The following is a 15456-nucleotide window of genomic DNA, read 5'->3' on the forward strand; positions in this document are numbered from 1 at the left end:
GCAATAAAAAAAAAAATCAATTTAGGATGTATTTAATAAATCTAAATAAAATTAAATCATAGTGCTGTGGAAAAAATGTACACATATAAAATTGTACTTAAGAACTCATAGATAGTTGAGCTTGCGTGAATCAGCCCAGCCAGAAAAGTGGCGTGCAGGAGATGGAAGTCTGGGGGCAGATGTATAAGGGGTGCAAACCAAATACTTTTCGCACAGATCTGCCATGTGCGTCTTCCTTTTTTGCGCTGCAACAGCTGTCTTAATGGACACTGCGCAAAACAGAGCGCGTGTGAGGATTTTCAGAACCCTTGCCTCTTTAAATATTAATGAGGCGCATTACCTCTGCAAATCCTTACGAATGGCTGGAAATGCAGAGATGAAGACCTGCATGTGATGGCACACCTCCTTCCCTGCACTTGCAAAATGCAGTCATTCACTGCCTGTCCGCAATTGCAATACAAATAAAATGTGGCACTACATGAAGGGACATCAGGGGCAGCATTCAGGAGTCACATGCACCAGAATATGCCAGGCCCGGTGCCCTCAGCGGCCATCCACATAGCTGGAGCGGTCCCTAGAGGACAGCTCCCACTTTGGCAATGGATGCCATCCAGTTTTGGGAGACGCCACTCCATCAATGGATTCAACCGCTTTGCCTTACTATTCTCATGCAGTGTGGAGAAGGCGAGTCTTAAATCTCACTGTCACTCGGAGGGTCTCTTTAATACATTGACACTGGGGTTTGTATACTCTCAAAGCCTACAATTAGCCCAACCTAGACCTGATGAGTCCTAAAATCCTTTAATACATCTAGCACCTATTTACTATATTGAAAGTACTAGGACGATTTTTTTTTTAATTGTATACTTTGAGTGATTGAATGGGAGAGGGTAACAAGGAAAATCTACACTTGCTCGGTATTTAAAGATACGGGAAAAGCAGAATATTTCTCTGGTTCGAATTCTGGAAACCATACTCGTCTGTCGCAGAAACACAACAAAGTCCTCACATGTCCTTTTACATCTTAAATTTGGGATTAGATTTGGGCATATGATTTACACCAATATAAAAACTGAACGTTCTGGAACACAATAGGTCTCAGTACACAACCAGGCAAAATAGACAACATTAGCATAACGAGCAGATTTTTAATCGGCAGAATTCAAGTTCAAGTGCTCTACTTTTAGTTCTGGAAGGTATGAGTGATTTAGTATCCCGGAGTAATACCTGAGATGTGATACCTTATCAATTAACTGGGGACAATATATGCAGGGCACGAGTCGGGGGTACACGCGGTTGGACGGTGTCCACCCACTATTTTCACAGGGTGAATGCCGTCCACCTTGCCAAGAATTTGGGCTCCACTGAATAACGTGCTGAACTCGTCCAGGTGTAATTTCCAAACACTTTCAGCAGTGCCTGCACGTTGTCTGCTTTCCATCTGCAACAAGCAACAACGTGCAAGCGGAGACAGGGCTTTCTTATTTTAGACTCCTGCTGGGCCCATAACAAAGGCCGAATATGAGGGGTCATCAGGCCTCCTTTGGTTCGAGTCTCTTGGCTGGGAGCAGTCAGGAGCCTCACACCTGATGCAATGGGGAACCAAAGCCTCACACCTTGTTAGCACTTCACACATACTTGAGAGGCAACTTTTCACCTTGTTCAGTCCCTGTTTAGGAGACATGCATGCTTTGTAAGAATGTCAGATGTGTTGGTCTTTCCCAGTATTTACACAAAGCAAATTGCATTTATAGAGAGCTTATTTCCCCTGAGGAGGCGTTGAAATAATTTAAGTACCACTATTTTTTCTTGTATAACCCTACTCATCCCAATGCAGGGTATCGGAGCGCTTTACATCAACACGTGCATATTACACGTACAATAATTATATACTATTCATATGTGATCTTGGGAGTGTCAGACAGGCTTACCTTTCCCCTCAAGTCCCGCAAGGGCAAGCATTTGGGTATGGCGCTAGGGGCGGCTCTACAGAATATATTGACATACTGGGGCACAGATAGAACACCGACGGTGCAGGGATGGTTACACCGCCTGTGGAACGTCCATGGCATGGAGCGCATTTCCTTCTCGTTGCAGGGTTTCTTTTGCTGATATGTGGCGACCCTTTGTATCTCTGCTATGCACTGAGTTCCGAGAGATGTCTTGCCCGAGATACTTAAGGCTCATCCGTCTGCCTGCGTTGAGTCACAGTGTAGACTAATGCTACTATTCAACCCGACAGAGGGCTAGGCCTGCTTTTCGGTTTTCTGTCCAAGCATGTTCAACGGGGGAAGAGATAGGAGGGGGGAGGAGAGGGTGGGAACAGGGAGGGGGGTAGGGGAGTTCTTTTTGTTATTCTTTTGATGCTATGTGCAGCGATATGACAACTGCCGACCTATGGCATAGGCCTCATTATCTATTGCATCTGTTTGTTGATAATTCAATAAAAAGATTTCAAACTAAATATATACGTTTGTAAAAGAATGTACAGGATGTGTTAAATAAAACTGGGGGACTGCAAGGTGTAGAAGTCACAGATCATCTTCCATAGCTCACTGTGCTATTAGCCTCGTAATGCACTCAAACGTACACATGATAGACCTGCTAAACATATATGAGAGGGCTTTAGGTATGATGTCACTTCTTGTGATGCCACTTCCTGTAAAGTCGTGGCTAGTGATGCCACTCTCTATGATGTCAATTCCTGTGATGGCATGTGTGAGGTCATGCACCGTGATTTGCGTGTTGTGATGTCACTTACATACTGTCTAACTAGGTTAGTCCCCCCACTTCTTTTTTGAGGACTTGTGGCCTGGACATATGCACATGAAACTTCTACCCTTGAGTGTGTTGCAAGAGTTATGCTGTCTGTGAAACGAAAACGTGGTCATATACTGTAAAATTTGACTCGAGAGCTCTTATGTTTGGTTTCTTTGAAAAAGATCCAAAGAAAGTAAAAAAAAAAAAAGACTTGCAAAATCTTAGAAGAATTTTAAATAATGTATTGCTAAAACTGTATTATTATTAATTTATTCAAATGTATGTAAATAAGAAGCAAATAAAGTAAACAATTTACTCACAACAAAAGATTACAGAATTGGACATACGGTTTCATTGATTAAAAAATTACAATCACAGTTAAACTTCAAATTTATTTCTATTCGAGGTATATGATTAACATTCACGAACGTGGATTTTGTGTCCCACAAATCAGCCTGTTACATTAATAAATATGTACCATGACGATTGCTGAAAATGCACCACATTCAACCAGTGCCTTTCTTTAGAACTATGAGAGAAATCGTGCCTCCCAGATTTCAAGGATGGAAAAAGGAGATCTTTGAGGAAAAAGTGAAAGAAAATCTGAAAGAAAAACTTAAGCCTTGTATAACACTTCAGTACTGATAATATGTTACCAACTGATCTAAAGTTAATGCCATAGCCAAGGAAGCTAGGCCATCAGGCAAAAAAGTCACATTCAATGCCCATTCGTGCACATGATCTACTTAGCCTGCACAGTTAAAATGCTGCCGATTTCAAGGGACAGCCACAAAGTACAACTAATTGAATCTTTCCCATAATTACAGGACTGCAAATCATTAGGGGAAGCAGTTGAGGGCTGGACACTTCCTGTGAGCTCTCCTTCAGCTCCTTCTCATGGTGCAACATGACCTGGAGGCGTAAGGACAGCCCAGCAACCACTGGCCAAACAAGGGGAACCAATCTAGAACCCAAATGCAGAGACCATGGGTGGATGTGCCAAGAAGTAGTAGCTTTCCTGGGAGTTTGTTAAGTAGCCTTCAAAGGATAGCACAAGGCGAGGGAGGTCATGATGGTCGCACAGCACCCACCGGATGCGGAATGAAGGCATGAGTTCAGGTAGAGTGCCTCACTTAAGGTTGGAGGCCAAGGGAATTCTGCCAAGTCAAATAAAAAATATGTAAAGGCTGTGAGCAATATCAAAATATAGACAATACTCAAACTGTGATCCTACCACATCAAAACCGGAAATGTGTTCCCCCTTAACCATGGAGTTTTCTAGTTAATAGACAGTCTCTGGTCAACCGCAGAGGCAGAGGATATCCTCCATAATAGGCCACCACAGGTCCCCACGCTTAAAAGCAGGATAGTAAAGTTTTCGGACAACACAACCTACAAAACAGAATGGAGCTAGATCTCGAGCTCAGTAGCAGGTAATGCAGAAATGAGCAAGAGGCTTACGATTCCCTGACCCCTCCTTCCTTCCCACAAGCATTGCTTATCACAGAACCACAGGAAAAAACAAACAGAGTGAGAGGTGAAGTGAACCAGTGAGGGGGCCTTTCCGATGTCTCCTCCTGGGTCTAATCACCAATTCGGAAGATTAGGGGAACACATGAATGAAAGTTTAAGCCTTCCTTCTATAGTCCCATAACCATAGGCTGTGCATGTACAGTTTTTTTTATCGAAAGCCTGAAGGGCTGTGGAGCTGACCTGCGCACCATCTCCCCATGGGAAACAGGTATCATTCCCTGAGGCAACCCGCTTAAATAAAAACAAAAAAAAAATACTCCAGAACCTCCTGAAGGTTACTAACCCCTCTAAAGTAAACACTCCATTAAGCTACCGCCTCCTTCTTAAGGACAACAGGAAAACATTAAAAGACGTAACTTTTTTTTAGCTGGACACTCTAGCAGAATTGTATTTCTTTGAAATCAGAAAGGGCCTACTTCAATAACCTATTTGAAGTTGTTTATTGGATGCCAGTGAGGTTTTGCCAGAAGCTTCATTGCACTTCTGTGAGGGGCAGTGCCTTCCACAATTCTTAATGAAAACTACATGCTGTAGCCTTACTCTAGACTTGAACTGGCATCCAGTGCCCTTGTTGGCAAAATCCAAGCACCTTATCTCTGAGGTGAGAGCCACATGATGTATTTACAAGGTACGGAGCACAGTGACGCACTCTTAACGTGTTCTTTTTAGATTCTGGGCACAAATTATGGAACAATGGCCAGGTAGCGACTGTGAATTTTAACAGGCGTGCCAGTACTCCATCCTAATTGCATCTTCTCCACAAGCAGTATAGACAACATCAAGAGACTGAGAATGGATTTCAATCCAACTTATGCTTCCCAACTTTAAGACAAAGGTCAGGCGATGTTAGAAAACGTTTTTCAAAGAGTCTATTTTGAAAAGTTCCAATCAAATAGAACCCACCCCCTTCCCATTTCAAGTATCGGTAAAAGATAGAACACAAACACCCAAAAATATTACGGGGGTGCAAAATTACATAAAAAAACATTTTGGGGAGATGCATTACAAGGGACACACTGAATGCACAAAGTGGCAGAGAAAGTAGCCAGCGTCATCAGTGGAGTAAGCAGGGGGAAAAATATGGAGGAAGGGTGAGCAAAGGGAAAGAGTTAAGGGGAGACTCGTTGAAAAGGGGCTTGTGCTAATGGGGTGGGCTATATTAAGTAAGCACGACAGTAGGATGCATACCCCAGTTAGAAAACTCAGTATAACCCTACTGAGACTTCAGTCAGTTTACGAGGACGTAGGTAGAAATAAGGGGATGAACTCTGATCCACTAATTCAAATACAAAATATGATGAGGGAAAACATTCAGATTTTTAATTGGAAATATATATATGAAAATACCTTCTTGTGGCTTAATTGTTTTTCAAACTAAAATAAATAAAAAGAAAATGCAAAATGTTTGTAAAAAGACAATTCAAAATTTTTACCCCACTCTTAAAGTACCCTGGGGTCTCTCTCAATCGCTGCCTGAACTCCAGCGGCCGGTGCTCGCAAAGCAATAGTCAGAGGGAGTTAGTGATATAGCAGCATAACATAAGAATAATAGGAACAATCACAAAGACATTCTTTTTGTTTTATCACAGTCCTTCTGCTATCAGGTAATGATCAACTGGTCGAATCTAGCAGGGGACAAATAGAGACACTGTATTCTGGTGGCAATCAAATATTGTGCATTCTACTGTGCATACTTTTATGTCCCTGAGCTTTACAACGAGTTGGCTGTTAGGCAAGCTAACTGAAAAGTTTCAGACTTTTACTTAATCAAAAAAGGTGCAGCAGCATTACTAAAGGGCTTTGGAATTCCTAACTCATTGTAAAAGGTAAGCACAATCGGTTACTGAAGTGTGTCCTCTTTTATAAAGAGAGAATGCAATGCCTAAGCTGTGAGGATATCAAACCCCTCATGCTTCCTGTATCATGATTGTCCTTCAGAATGGCCTTTCGTCGGTCCAGCTTGCTCTAGTGTCATTGAAAGCCGCTGCGAGACTCGAGTCAGCCAATCCGCAACTCGTTTTCCAGTCCGTAAATCTTGGCCTTCAGGTTTTTTAACTCCCCCTGCACCTTCTTCGTCCGTGCGTTCCCTTGGCGTACCTCATGGAGAATCGCAAGGTCCTGGTCGGGGCCAATGTTTAGTGTTACCTGAGAGTAGGACGGAGGAAACCACAATAATAATAAATTCTTTATTCGGTTTTTACAATTAAAAAACCATAAAAGAGCAGTTACAAATAGAACATCGCACATAGATTAGAGAATGATGAAAATTAAAACTAAACAATTATCAGCTCATATAGTTAAAACCAAGGTTTTACAAAGATTCATTTCATCTACAAATACTGGGATCAAACCGCTGCTTACAAATTATTCCTATGTTGCAGAATACATTTAAGGAAGTTAAGAACAAGATAACAGGTCAATTCGGAATCTAGGCTTTGAAGGCGTAGCATTGCCGGTCGACACTGTCTTAGTCCCCAGCTCTTTAATAAAGGTAGTAACCAGACCCTCCTGTGTGGATGATGAAGTTTACAAAACAGAATAGTGTGTAAATTTGTCTGAGTTGACACTTCATCACACGGACAAGGGGTGGAAACCTTCTCCCAGCTGTTTCTCTTGGGGAAGGATACTAGCCTAAAAAAGGAGTCAAGTCTAAATCTTGTTAACAACATTCTGTGATAAGTGCTAATCTGTAATGTCAAATAAGGTTGGATGGAGTAAGTGGTCTGAATTAAATTAGCATGAACAACCGAGGGTTTCGATGCCACGGAGGTCAGCCTCAGGGACTCCAGATGCGTTAAAGCCAGTTTTTTAAGTCCTTTCTTTGACAATTCGTTAATTTTTTTTGGAACTGTGTAATAGATCTCCAAATCTAGATCCTTAAAAAAATTTTGTACATAGCACAACCATTGAATTGATACAGAGTGGTCTATGGCCATTGCGTCCATCAGAATTTCTTGTGAAAACACATTGTTCACGGAAGACCAGATACGACGCCAGAGCAATAGCGGTTGAATTCTTATCAGGTCCTCAAGGTAGGGAATACCAAGCTCCAGATGAAGGGCATATACTGAGGAGCTCATTGGTGCTGCTAAGAGAAATCTTAAAAAGTTATTTTCGGCGACCTGAAGGGTGCTGATTTCTGCGATTCCCCACAGGCCTGCTCCATAAAGGGCAATTGCCTGGCATTTAGCTACGTAAATTTTTAACAGCTCCACTGGAGGCCTTTTCCCTAGCCTCTGTGAAAAACTTATCAGGGACATTGTTGCTCTTTTAAACAAGTGACATCTGGCCTCCACTGCTGCTCTCCAGCTAAGCCTATCATCAATCATTATCCCCAAATAGCAGTACTTCGTAGTTGCCTCAAGTTTTTGCTCTTTAAGAAAAATATTCTTTACACATTTTTTGGCTCGCCCGGCTACCATGACAAATGTTTTTTTCACGTTAACCTGTAAATCCAGGCTACCCATGAACTCAACGTATCTATTTAGGGATTTTTGCAGTTCGCGTGGGGTCCGGGCCAAAATGACCGCGTCGTCGGCGTAGAGCAAGGCGGGTATCAATCGCCGTTTGACCCGGGGTAGGTCCAGAGCCCCCCTCAACATCTCCGCCTCTAGGCCATTTGTGTAGAGGGAGAAGAGGAAGGGGGCAAGGACACATCCCTGCCTGACGCCTCGCTCCACTCCGAACGGCGTAGTCAATTCACCCTTTGTGCCAAAACGCACCCTAGCGGTGGCACCCGAATATAGTTCTCTCATAAAATCTACGAGAGATGAGTCCACTCCCATCAGTAACAAAATATTCCAAAGTTTTGTATGTGAAACGCAGTCAAAGGCGGCAGATAAATCTACGTATACCATATACACAGTTTCTTTTTTTCCTTGGCAGTATTTTCCCAGGATCAGACTGAGGTTCAGGGCCTGCTCTACCGTTCCAAACCCCTCCCGGAATCCAAATTGAAGGTCTGAAATAATGTGTCCCTCCTCTGCCCACTGCTGTAGTCGTTCAAGAACGATTCTACCGACCACTTTGCCTAGCGAATCTAAAAGGGAAATGGGACGATAACAATTGACATCTTGGCGGTCACCTTTTTTAAAAATTGGGACCATGATAGACTTAGTCCAAGAGTCCAACAGTCCCACTTTTGCCACTGCTATGCATACTCTAGTTAAAATGGGGGTCCAGAGGTCCGGGTTAAATTTAAACAAGTCTACTGGGACCCCATCGGGGCCAGGAGCTTTCCCGCTTTTGCTAGCATTCAAGGCCGCTATAACTTCAGCGATATCAAAAGTTAGGGAGATGGGATAGTTGACGTTTGGGAGACTATGTTCTATTCTTTTACTGGTATTTACTGGGTTTTTAAAAAATTTTGAAAAATGTGCCACCCACGTAGCCTCATCGATAACCACTTCTATCTTAGGGGTGTCTGCGCCCAAGAGATATGGAGTTTTAACAGTACGCCAAAAAGCCAAACTATCCTTAGATACAGCGCTAGTGTGCAAATCATCCCACAGTTTCATTTTTAATTCAGTGATTCTTTGCTTCCGTGCGGAGACATATTGACGCCTCAGCATTTGAATCAATTCTGAATCTCTCACTGTTTTTTTTAGTTCCTTTTTTAAGTTGGACAGGGCCATGGTACAGGAATGATTAAACCATCCTTTTTTGATCGAGGGTGACCTCCTAGATGTTATTGTAAGAAGTTCCTTAATCTTTTCCAGTATTAGTAGAAAGTTGGTTAAAACAGCTTCTTCAGGTAACGTTGGATCAAGGCAATTGGTTATATTTACATATGACTCCATTACCAATTTCGCCGTGATTATCTCCGGATCCAGCGTCTCCCACTTTACTGTATAACCATTTGTCCTGCCCAACTCCAATTTATTTTGAGCGAGCATAGAGGCGATTACACTAGTTTCCGGTTGTCCCTTCAATTGTTGGAGTTCTAGTCTAAGAGCGGAGTGGTCACTAAAAGTATTTAGCAGTACCTCAAAGGACCTTACTCGAGGTAATAAGCCTGGGGAGAGAAGAATATAATCTACTGTAGTGCTGAAGCCCCTACCCACATACGTTGGTTGTAAAAAGTTAGAGTCCGGAATCAGTTTGTTTACTATTTCCAGTTCTAAATCAACCAGCATATTGTTCATTGCAATCCCCGTTTTACTATGATTAAAGTGCATGATAGGAGCGTTCTCTTCATCCACAATTCCGCATCTATTTTTCCCGACATGAGGGCATGGGTGGATATTTAAGTCTCCTCCACATATAAGGTGGACTGGCCCCTTACCAAGTGGAGAGTTATGACCCAATTTCTCCTTAATTAAATTGATGAGAGACAAAAATTGTTCCTCTTCAAGATTATTATAGACATTGAGCAAAAGAATAGGCTCAGATTTATTATAGAGGAGCTTTAATAGTTGGAAATTTGGATCAGACAGCACCAAGGATGTTTTGAGATCATTGATTGTGTTGGCAATATATGTAGTCAACCCTCCCTTGGGTCTTCCAAAACCGCCCCCCAACGCTGGCGTAAAATACGTTTTATAGCCAGGGAGGTGAAGCTCTGTCAGGGACCCAAGTCTCCTGGAGACATATGATATTCCCCCCTTCCAAAAAATGTATCAATGAGCCGTCTTCGATTTTTGAACGGAGCCCTGCTATATTCCAGAAAAAAATGGATAGAGAATGCAAATCTACATTATGCACTGTTTCTTGGATTGAAGAATCCATTGTGGAATTAGATGTTAATTGGGAAGAGCTATGATCGATGGATTTGAAATTAATTGATGGTCAATCGACCATTTCAAGAACACTAAATCTGTTGTCCGTGGGAAACCCGAACCAGGTTTCCCTTTGGGTTGGCTCTCTATTTAACATCCGCAGTTGATGGAAGCCCCAGTCGTCATTTCCTCTTCCCCGAAATTGTGGGCCTGAATTTGTCCTATAACCACCATGCTCATGGTAACGGGGGCCCACTGTGTTCCAACAATTGAAATAATTATCGTGGACTGGGGCTTTAGTTTCCTAATAAGGAGCATTGGTGAATTGAGCATCCCTGGGCGACCTGGAGGGGTAAAAAAAGGAAAGACGTCTAATACCTATTTCGCCCTGGGTGTTTGGACGCTCCCAAGAACATATGTGGTCCACCACCCATGGGTGGTCAAAGGAAATCAAAATACAGTCGCCCGGAATTGATTTCCTACTATTTCCCACCCACGGGGTTCTACGGACCATCAAGATCCTAGATGACCCGGGTTCAGTGATGGGACAGTTGTTATTTAACCAAAACTGCACCTTATTTTTCAGTGACCAGGTAGTTTCCACGACGTGATCTTCTAACTCGGGAATTCCTACCATAACTACCACATAGGGGCTTGCTTCTGGAGGTAAGTCAACTGCCAACCTATTTTTGCAGCCCCTCGTGTCAGCCATGGTGTGATCAGTTGTTACTTGGTTAGGGACCTGTTTGTTTTGTTGGAGCGTCTTTTTTCCCTTGAGAGGGGAGTTTTTTGGCCCTGGCTTCGCTGCTCCCAAAACATTATTCTGAGAAGGATGACAAATGTTGGAGTTAGCAATAGGATCTTCTGTTCGCTCTATAATGGTTGTTTCGGGACGTGGTGATTTAGATGTAGAATCAGAAGGGGCATTTTTAGAGGTTTTTTTTCCCGTATATGACACCTTTTGAAGGGGAGGTTTGATACTTTTCTCTTTTTGTTTATCCCCCCCCCTATTACTTGTTTTGGTTTCATGATGTCAATAAGGAGCTGTAATTGTTGTTCCATCCGAGACAACCTTAATTCGAGTGGGGTAATGGTAATTTTTAAAAGGTCTGCTATGTTGGCTATTGACACAGGGTTAAAATTGTCTCTTTGCAGGTAAATAGGTGAAGAAGAACTCGAGTTAAGTACGCTAAGCGAATCTAAATTTTCATGCGTGGGCTGATTAATGACTGATTTACCAGGGTGGGGATTGTCAGATGTGGGTGTTGAAGGTTTTGGTTCGTCTAGGGTACTGGAGTCGTGAGGGATCGATTTATTAGGTTTTGTTCTTCTTTTCCTAATTGCCCCCTCCCTTTTCCCTCTAGTGATTCTTATTTCTTCCGGGGTTATTTCGGGGATTAGTACTGGCGATTTTTCTAAATCAAGACTTAATTGAAAATCGGAAAGTTGTGAAGCTGATAGATCTACATTATTTGGTAGACTTCTCCTACCTGTGGGAGAGGGGCCACAGCCCCCAATTCGGCGGGACTCGGGGGTTTTTGCATTCTTCAAGTTTCCCATGGATGACCGCTTTGCCAGGGCTAAATCTAAGGAGACCCTACCTTCTATTAGGGTGATGCTTTGGTCAATAAAATTGTTCGCCTTGGTGATAAAGTCATCCATAGGACCTAAACGTTTTCCCCCACCACCCTTTACTTTATCTTTAGACCCTCTCGTAAGAACCATCTCCACAATCGGGTGGAACAATTAATCGGCAACAAAATTTGGCGCACAGAGTTTTCACCAGGCTACTTAGAGCTCTCAAACGATGAGCTGGGTTAGGTTCTGAAAGTACCTCGGTGTTATGGAGAGGGCCCGGTCCGGTCTCCTCCGTTCTCTGACGGCCTCAGACGGCCCGCCCTTTGCCCGGGCTTAGCCCCGGGCGCTCCCGCGCGCTCCCGCGCAGCGGGTAACCAGGTTCTTTAAATAGTACAGTACTTGGGCTTGGGGGCGTGTCGGCCAGGGAGAGCAGCCCAGGTGTTGGTGGTTGGGCTCGCAGGGACTCCTGGACTATGGAGTCCCTGCTGCTCGCAGCCCCGGTCCTGAATCTTTTCCCCTGGATGGCAGGCAGTCCCAATCTGCAATCCTCCGCGGTGACTGAACACGAAGCGGGACCCGCAAAGCGGGTCCGGCGAGTTGCTGGCGCTGTGCACTGGAAGGGCTGGGATGTGCAGGGGCAGTCCGGCGTCAACCCTGAGGTAAGCAAGTAGTTGTCCCCACAAGAGTTAAACAGCTTAAGTGAAAGTCATATAGAATCTATATAGTGCACTATTAATAGCCCATTGACAATGGATCACCCCCTCGACTACCAAGATTACTGAAATAAGAAGGAAAAATACTCGTGTGGCAAGTTACACTGGAGCAAGTCTCCCCGCATTATAAGAGGTATCAGCCACCTCAATACAGATGGAGCCCAAAATGTAAAAACAATCTGCAATGATATCATTAAAAATCGAATTGCATAACATTGCATTTGTACATAGAAATCGAATATACATTTTAAGAGACATATGCTTACATTTGTATTACCATATTTATACGTTTACAATTAAAATAAGCTGGAAAAAAGAGAGTGAGAACAGGAGCACTACAGTACTGGTGGCTTCAGATTTAATTAACACCGAGGCGGCCAACCCTACTCCCTTTCAGGCCACAACCTGACAGCTAAGAACGCGCCATGGCACTGCGCTACTGAGCTTCATAATGTCTGTCTATGTGTTTCTCAGTGAGAGCCAACACCATTTCTCTAGATGGCGGTGTCACACTGTTGGAGAGCGTCACCTGGCCCACTGTCAGCAAACAGTGAGATTCCTGGTGGCTCTCTTCAGGTGACAGACCAGGCTAAAGGTGAGAGTGCCGAGCTTAGGAGCTAACACGGAGGCACTGATCTCTGGAGATTTGTGGAGCCCATGGTGCTACCCTCAATATTTGCTCCTGACAGCATATGATAGGGCTGAGGTGGATGGCCAGTGGCTATTACACACAGTAAGACCTATAGCTGCTATGGGATGATCAATGCCTGTATGTCATTGAGCAAACTAGCCAAGGGCAGCAGATTGCTGCACAGGGCCAAACAAAAGTATAAAGTCCATGAGTAGAACGAGAGTTAGCTGCTTTGTTGCCTGTTAATGCATTGTCATGTAGTGTTCTATAAAGGTGTGTCTTCATCCCTTTCCTAAATTCGCGATGGATACTGGGAAGTTGTTTCAGATTCTGGGGGCATAGATGAAAAAGGCCTGCTACCTTGTTCTCACTTCTTAAGAAGCAGTGTGACTGTGTCCTGGCTGTGTGTGTGCCGAGAACCACCAGAGAGGGTGAGCTTGCCTGCAAGAGAAGCCGGGGTGCTGGTTGTGAGGACTTCGTAAATAATTTAGCTGCCTTTGAGGATGGTGCGAGCCGGCAAAGCGAGCCAATGGAGTTCCATGAGGATGATGTGATCATATTTATTCAGGCCCTGGATTAGACGTGCTGTGGCGTGTAGGATGCTCTTAAAAGTTGCCATCATAGAGTTTGGCAGGCCATGGAGTTGAGTGTTGCCATCATCCAGATAAAAGAGAACGAGGGCTGGAGGACGAGTTCTGACTTGGCTTTCTGGAAGAATTTTTTTTACTTTCTTTAGAAGAGAGAACCGGTACAAGGCCATGTGTTGTTTTGGCAAAGCATTCCATTAGGGAGAGGTTGGTGTTAAGGGTAAATCCAGGTGAATTGCCATTCAGTGAAAGAAGGTGTCCAAAGCCATCAATGTGCATGTCATTGAGCCAGGTGTATAAGTTTCTGGTTTTGTTGTTCTTGGTAAAAACAGGAATTCGGTTGTGGTTGGGTTAAGCTTCAGGTCTGGATGCAGTCTTTGAGGCGCTAAATGTTGAACACACACTAGACTTTCAAGCAGAGCTGTGTATCATCAGCATATTAGAGAATCTTGATGCTGTTACCTTCTATTAGTGCACAAAGTGGCTCCATGTAGATGCTGAAGATGTCAGGGGACAGTAAGGAATTCTGGGGGACTCCGCTGATGATAGGGGCTCTGGAAACAGTTGGGATGGTAAAAAGAGAAACTGTGAAGGACATTGCCAGTGAGTACCATTTCGACTCAGGGGTGTGTAGGAGGGTGAGATAGTTGACTGGGCCGAACACAGCTGAGAGGTCCAACAATATCATGAGGCAGGGGTCATCACCATCTGCAGCCAGGAGGACATCATCTATTACTTGTAAGGTAGCCATCTCTGTGCTACAGCGTGACCTGAAGCCAGTCTGGTAGCTGTGCATGAGATGGGTTATGTTAGAAATGGGATATCATTAATGCGTTCTTAGAGTTGGACATAGACTGCTTTTTTCAGTGACCTTTCCAATAAATGATAGGCGAGGGATGGTCAGGGTGGTTCCCTAATCTACCTCCATGTAGCGGTCTGCTAGACTGAATCTCGGTCACAGGATACATTTATAACAGAGGCCAACATGACTCAGGCTGTTTAAGAGCAACATATCCCTTGCACTTGCTCTACACCCAACAAGACTGTGCACCTCACCAACCATATTTCATCATGGCCAGCTTTAAATGTTAAAGGGGACAGTTTGCATACCTGCAACCCACACAGAGAAACTAAGTAATTTAGTGTCAGAGAAGAGGGGCATCTCCACAAGACACTCGACATTTGACAGCGTGCTAGAGACATACAGAGAACGGACACCAGACTGCACAATTATGTTAAGACTGGTAATGCAAGACCCCCTGAGTAAGTCTTTCCTGTCGAATATTAGCAGGTATCCTGACAATTTTGCATTCCACATTTCCATGTCCACATGTGATAAGATACAATACCTTGAATAGCTGTTTCTCCACCTCCTTCAGCTTCTGCCTTAGGTGCTTGATGTCAGTTTTAAAGCCTTCCACCTCCATGGCCCGGCGTTTCTCAAGGGCCTCATAGCGTTGGGTCATGAGCTGCAGTCGCTTTGCGACCTTATCTGAACGCTCCTGAGGAAGGGATAGAGAGAATGTTAAAGAAAAACAGCAAGTTGTTGCAACCATGTTTTTATTTGATTTTTATAAAAGCAGATCCACCAAATGGCTCTCACAAAATTAATTTGTCACACTACATCTGCTAAATTAGAGTTTCTTGCAATTGTAGATTTACAGAGCAAGTTCAGTGGATAAACAACCCAGCAAGGTTGTTGTGGTGTGAGCAAAAAAGAACCATGGACTGCATAATGACAGGGTCACATTTTCAGTTTTGAAGCCCATTTTACCCAGAATGTAAAGACAAACCACTAGTCTAGAGTGTGGGTACTAAAATAATGGATTGAACCATCTGCCTGATGAGAAGATGCTCAAGACTGTAAGCATGTAGAGTGGAGGATAAAGGTTCAATCAACAGACTAGGTAAAAAGGAATACTGGCCTAGTAACAGAC

General features: G+C 43.7%; 1 protein-coding gene across 2 annotated transcripts in view; it reads right to left on the reverse strand.

Annotated features, from left to right (window-relative positions):
• Positions 1 to 3138: 3138 nt before the first annotated feature.
• CCDC77 (coiled-coil domain containing 77) overlaps positions 3139 to 15456 on the reverse strand; it is a 269618-nt gene continuing 257300 nt past the window's right edge. For both annotated transcript variants that reach the window (XM_085652269.1, XM_085652270.1), the window contains 2 exons: positions 14869 to 15021; positions 3139 to 6438 (listed from right to left, as the gene is read on the reverse strand). In XM_085652269.1, the coding sequence (XP_085508395.1) occupies positions 6292 to 6438; positions 14869 to 15021 (300 nt within the window). In that variant the 3' untranslated portion in view covers positions 3139 to 6291. The remainder of the gene's footprint in view (positions 6439 to 14868; positions 15022 to 15456) is intronic.

Source organism: Triturus cristatus, chromosome 4_1 (assembly GCF_964204655.1).
Source record: "Triturus cristatus chromosome 4_1, aTriCri1.1, whole genome shotgun sequence".
Taxonomy (NCBI): Eukaryota; Metazoa; Chordata; class Amphibia; order Caudata; family Salamandridae; genus Triturus; species Triturus cristatus.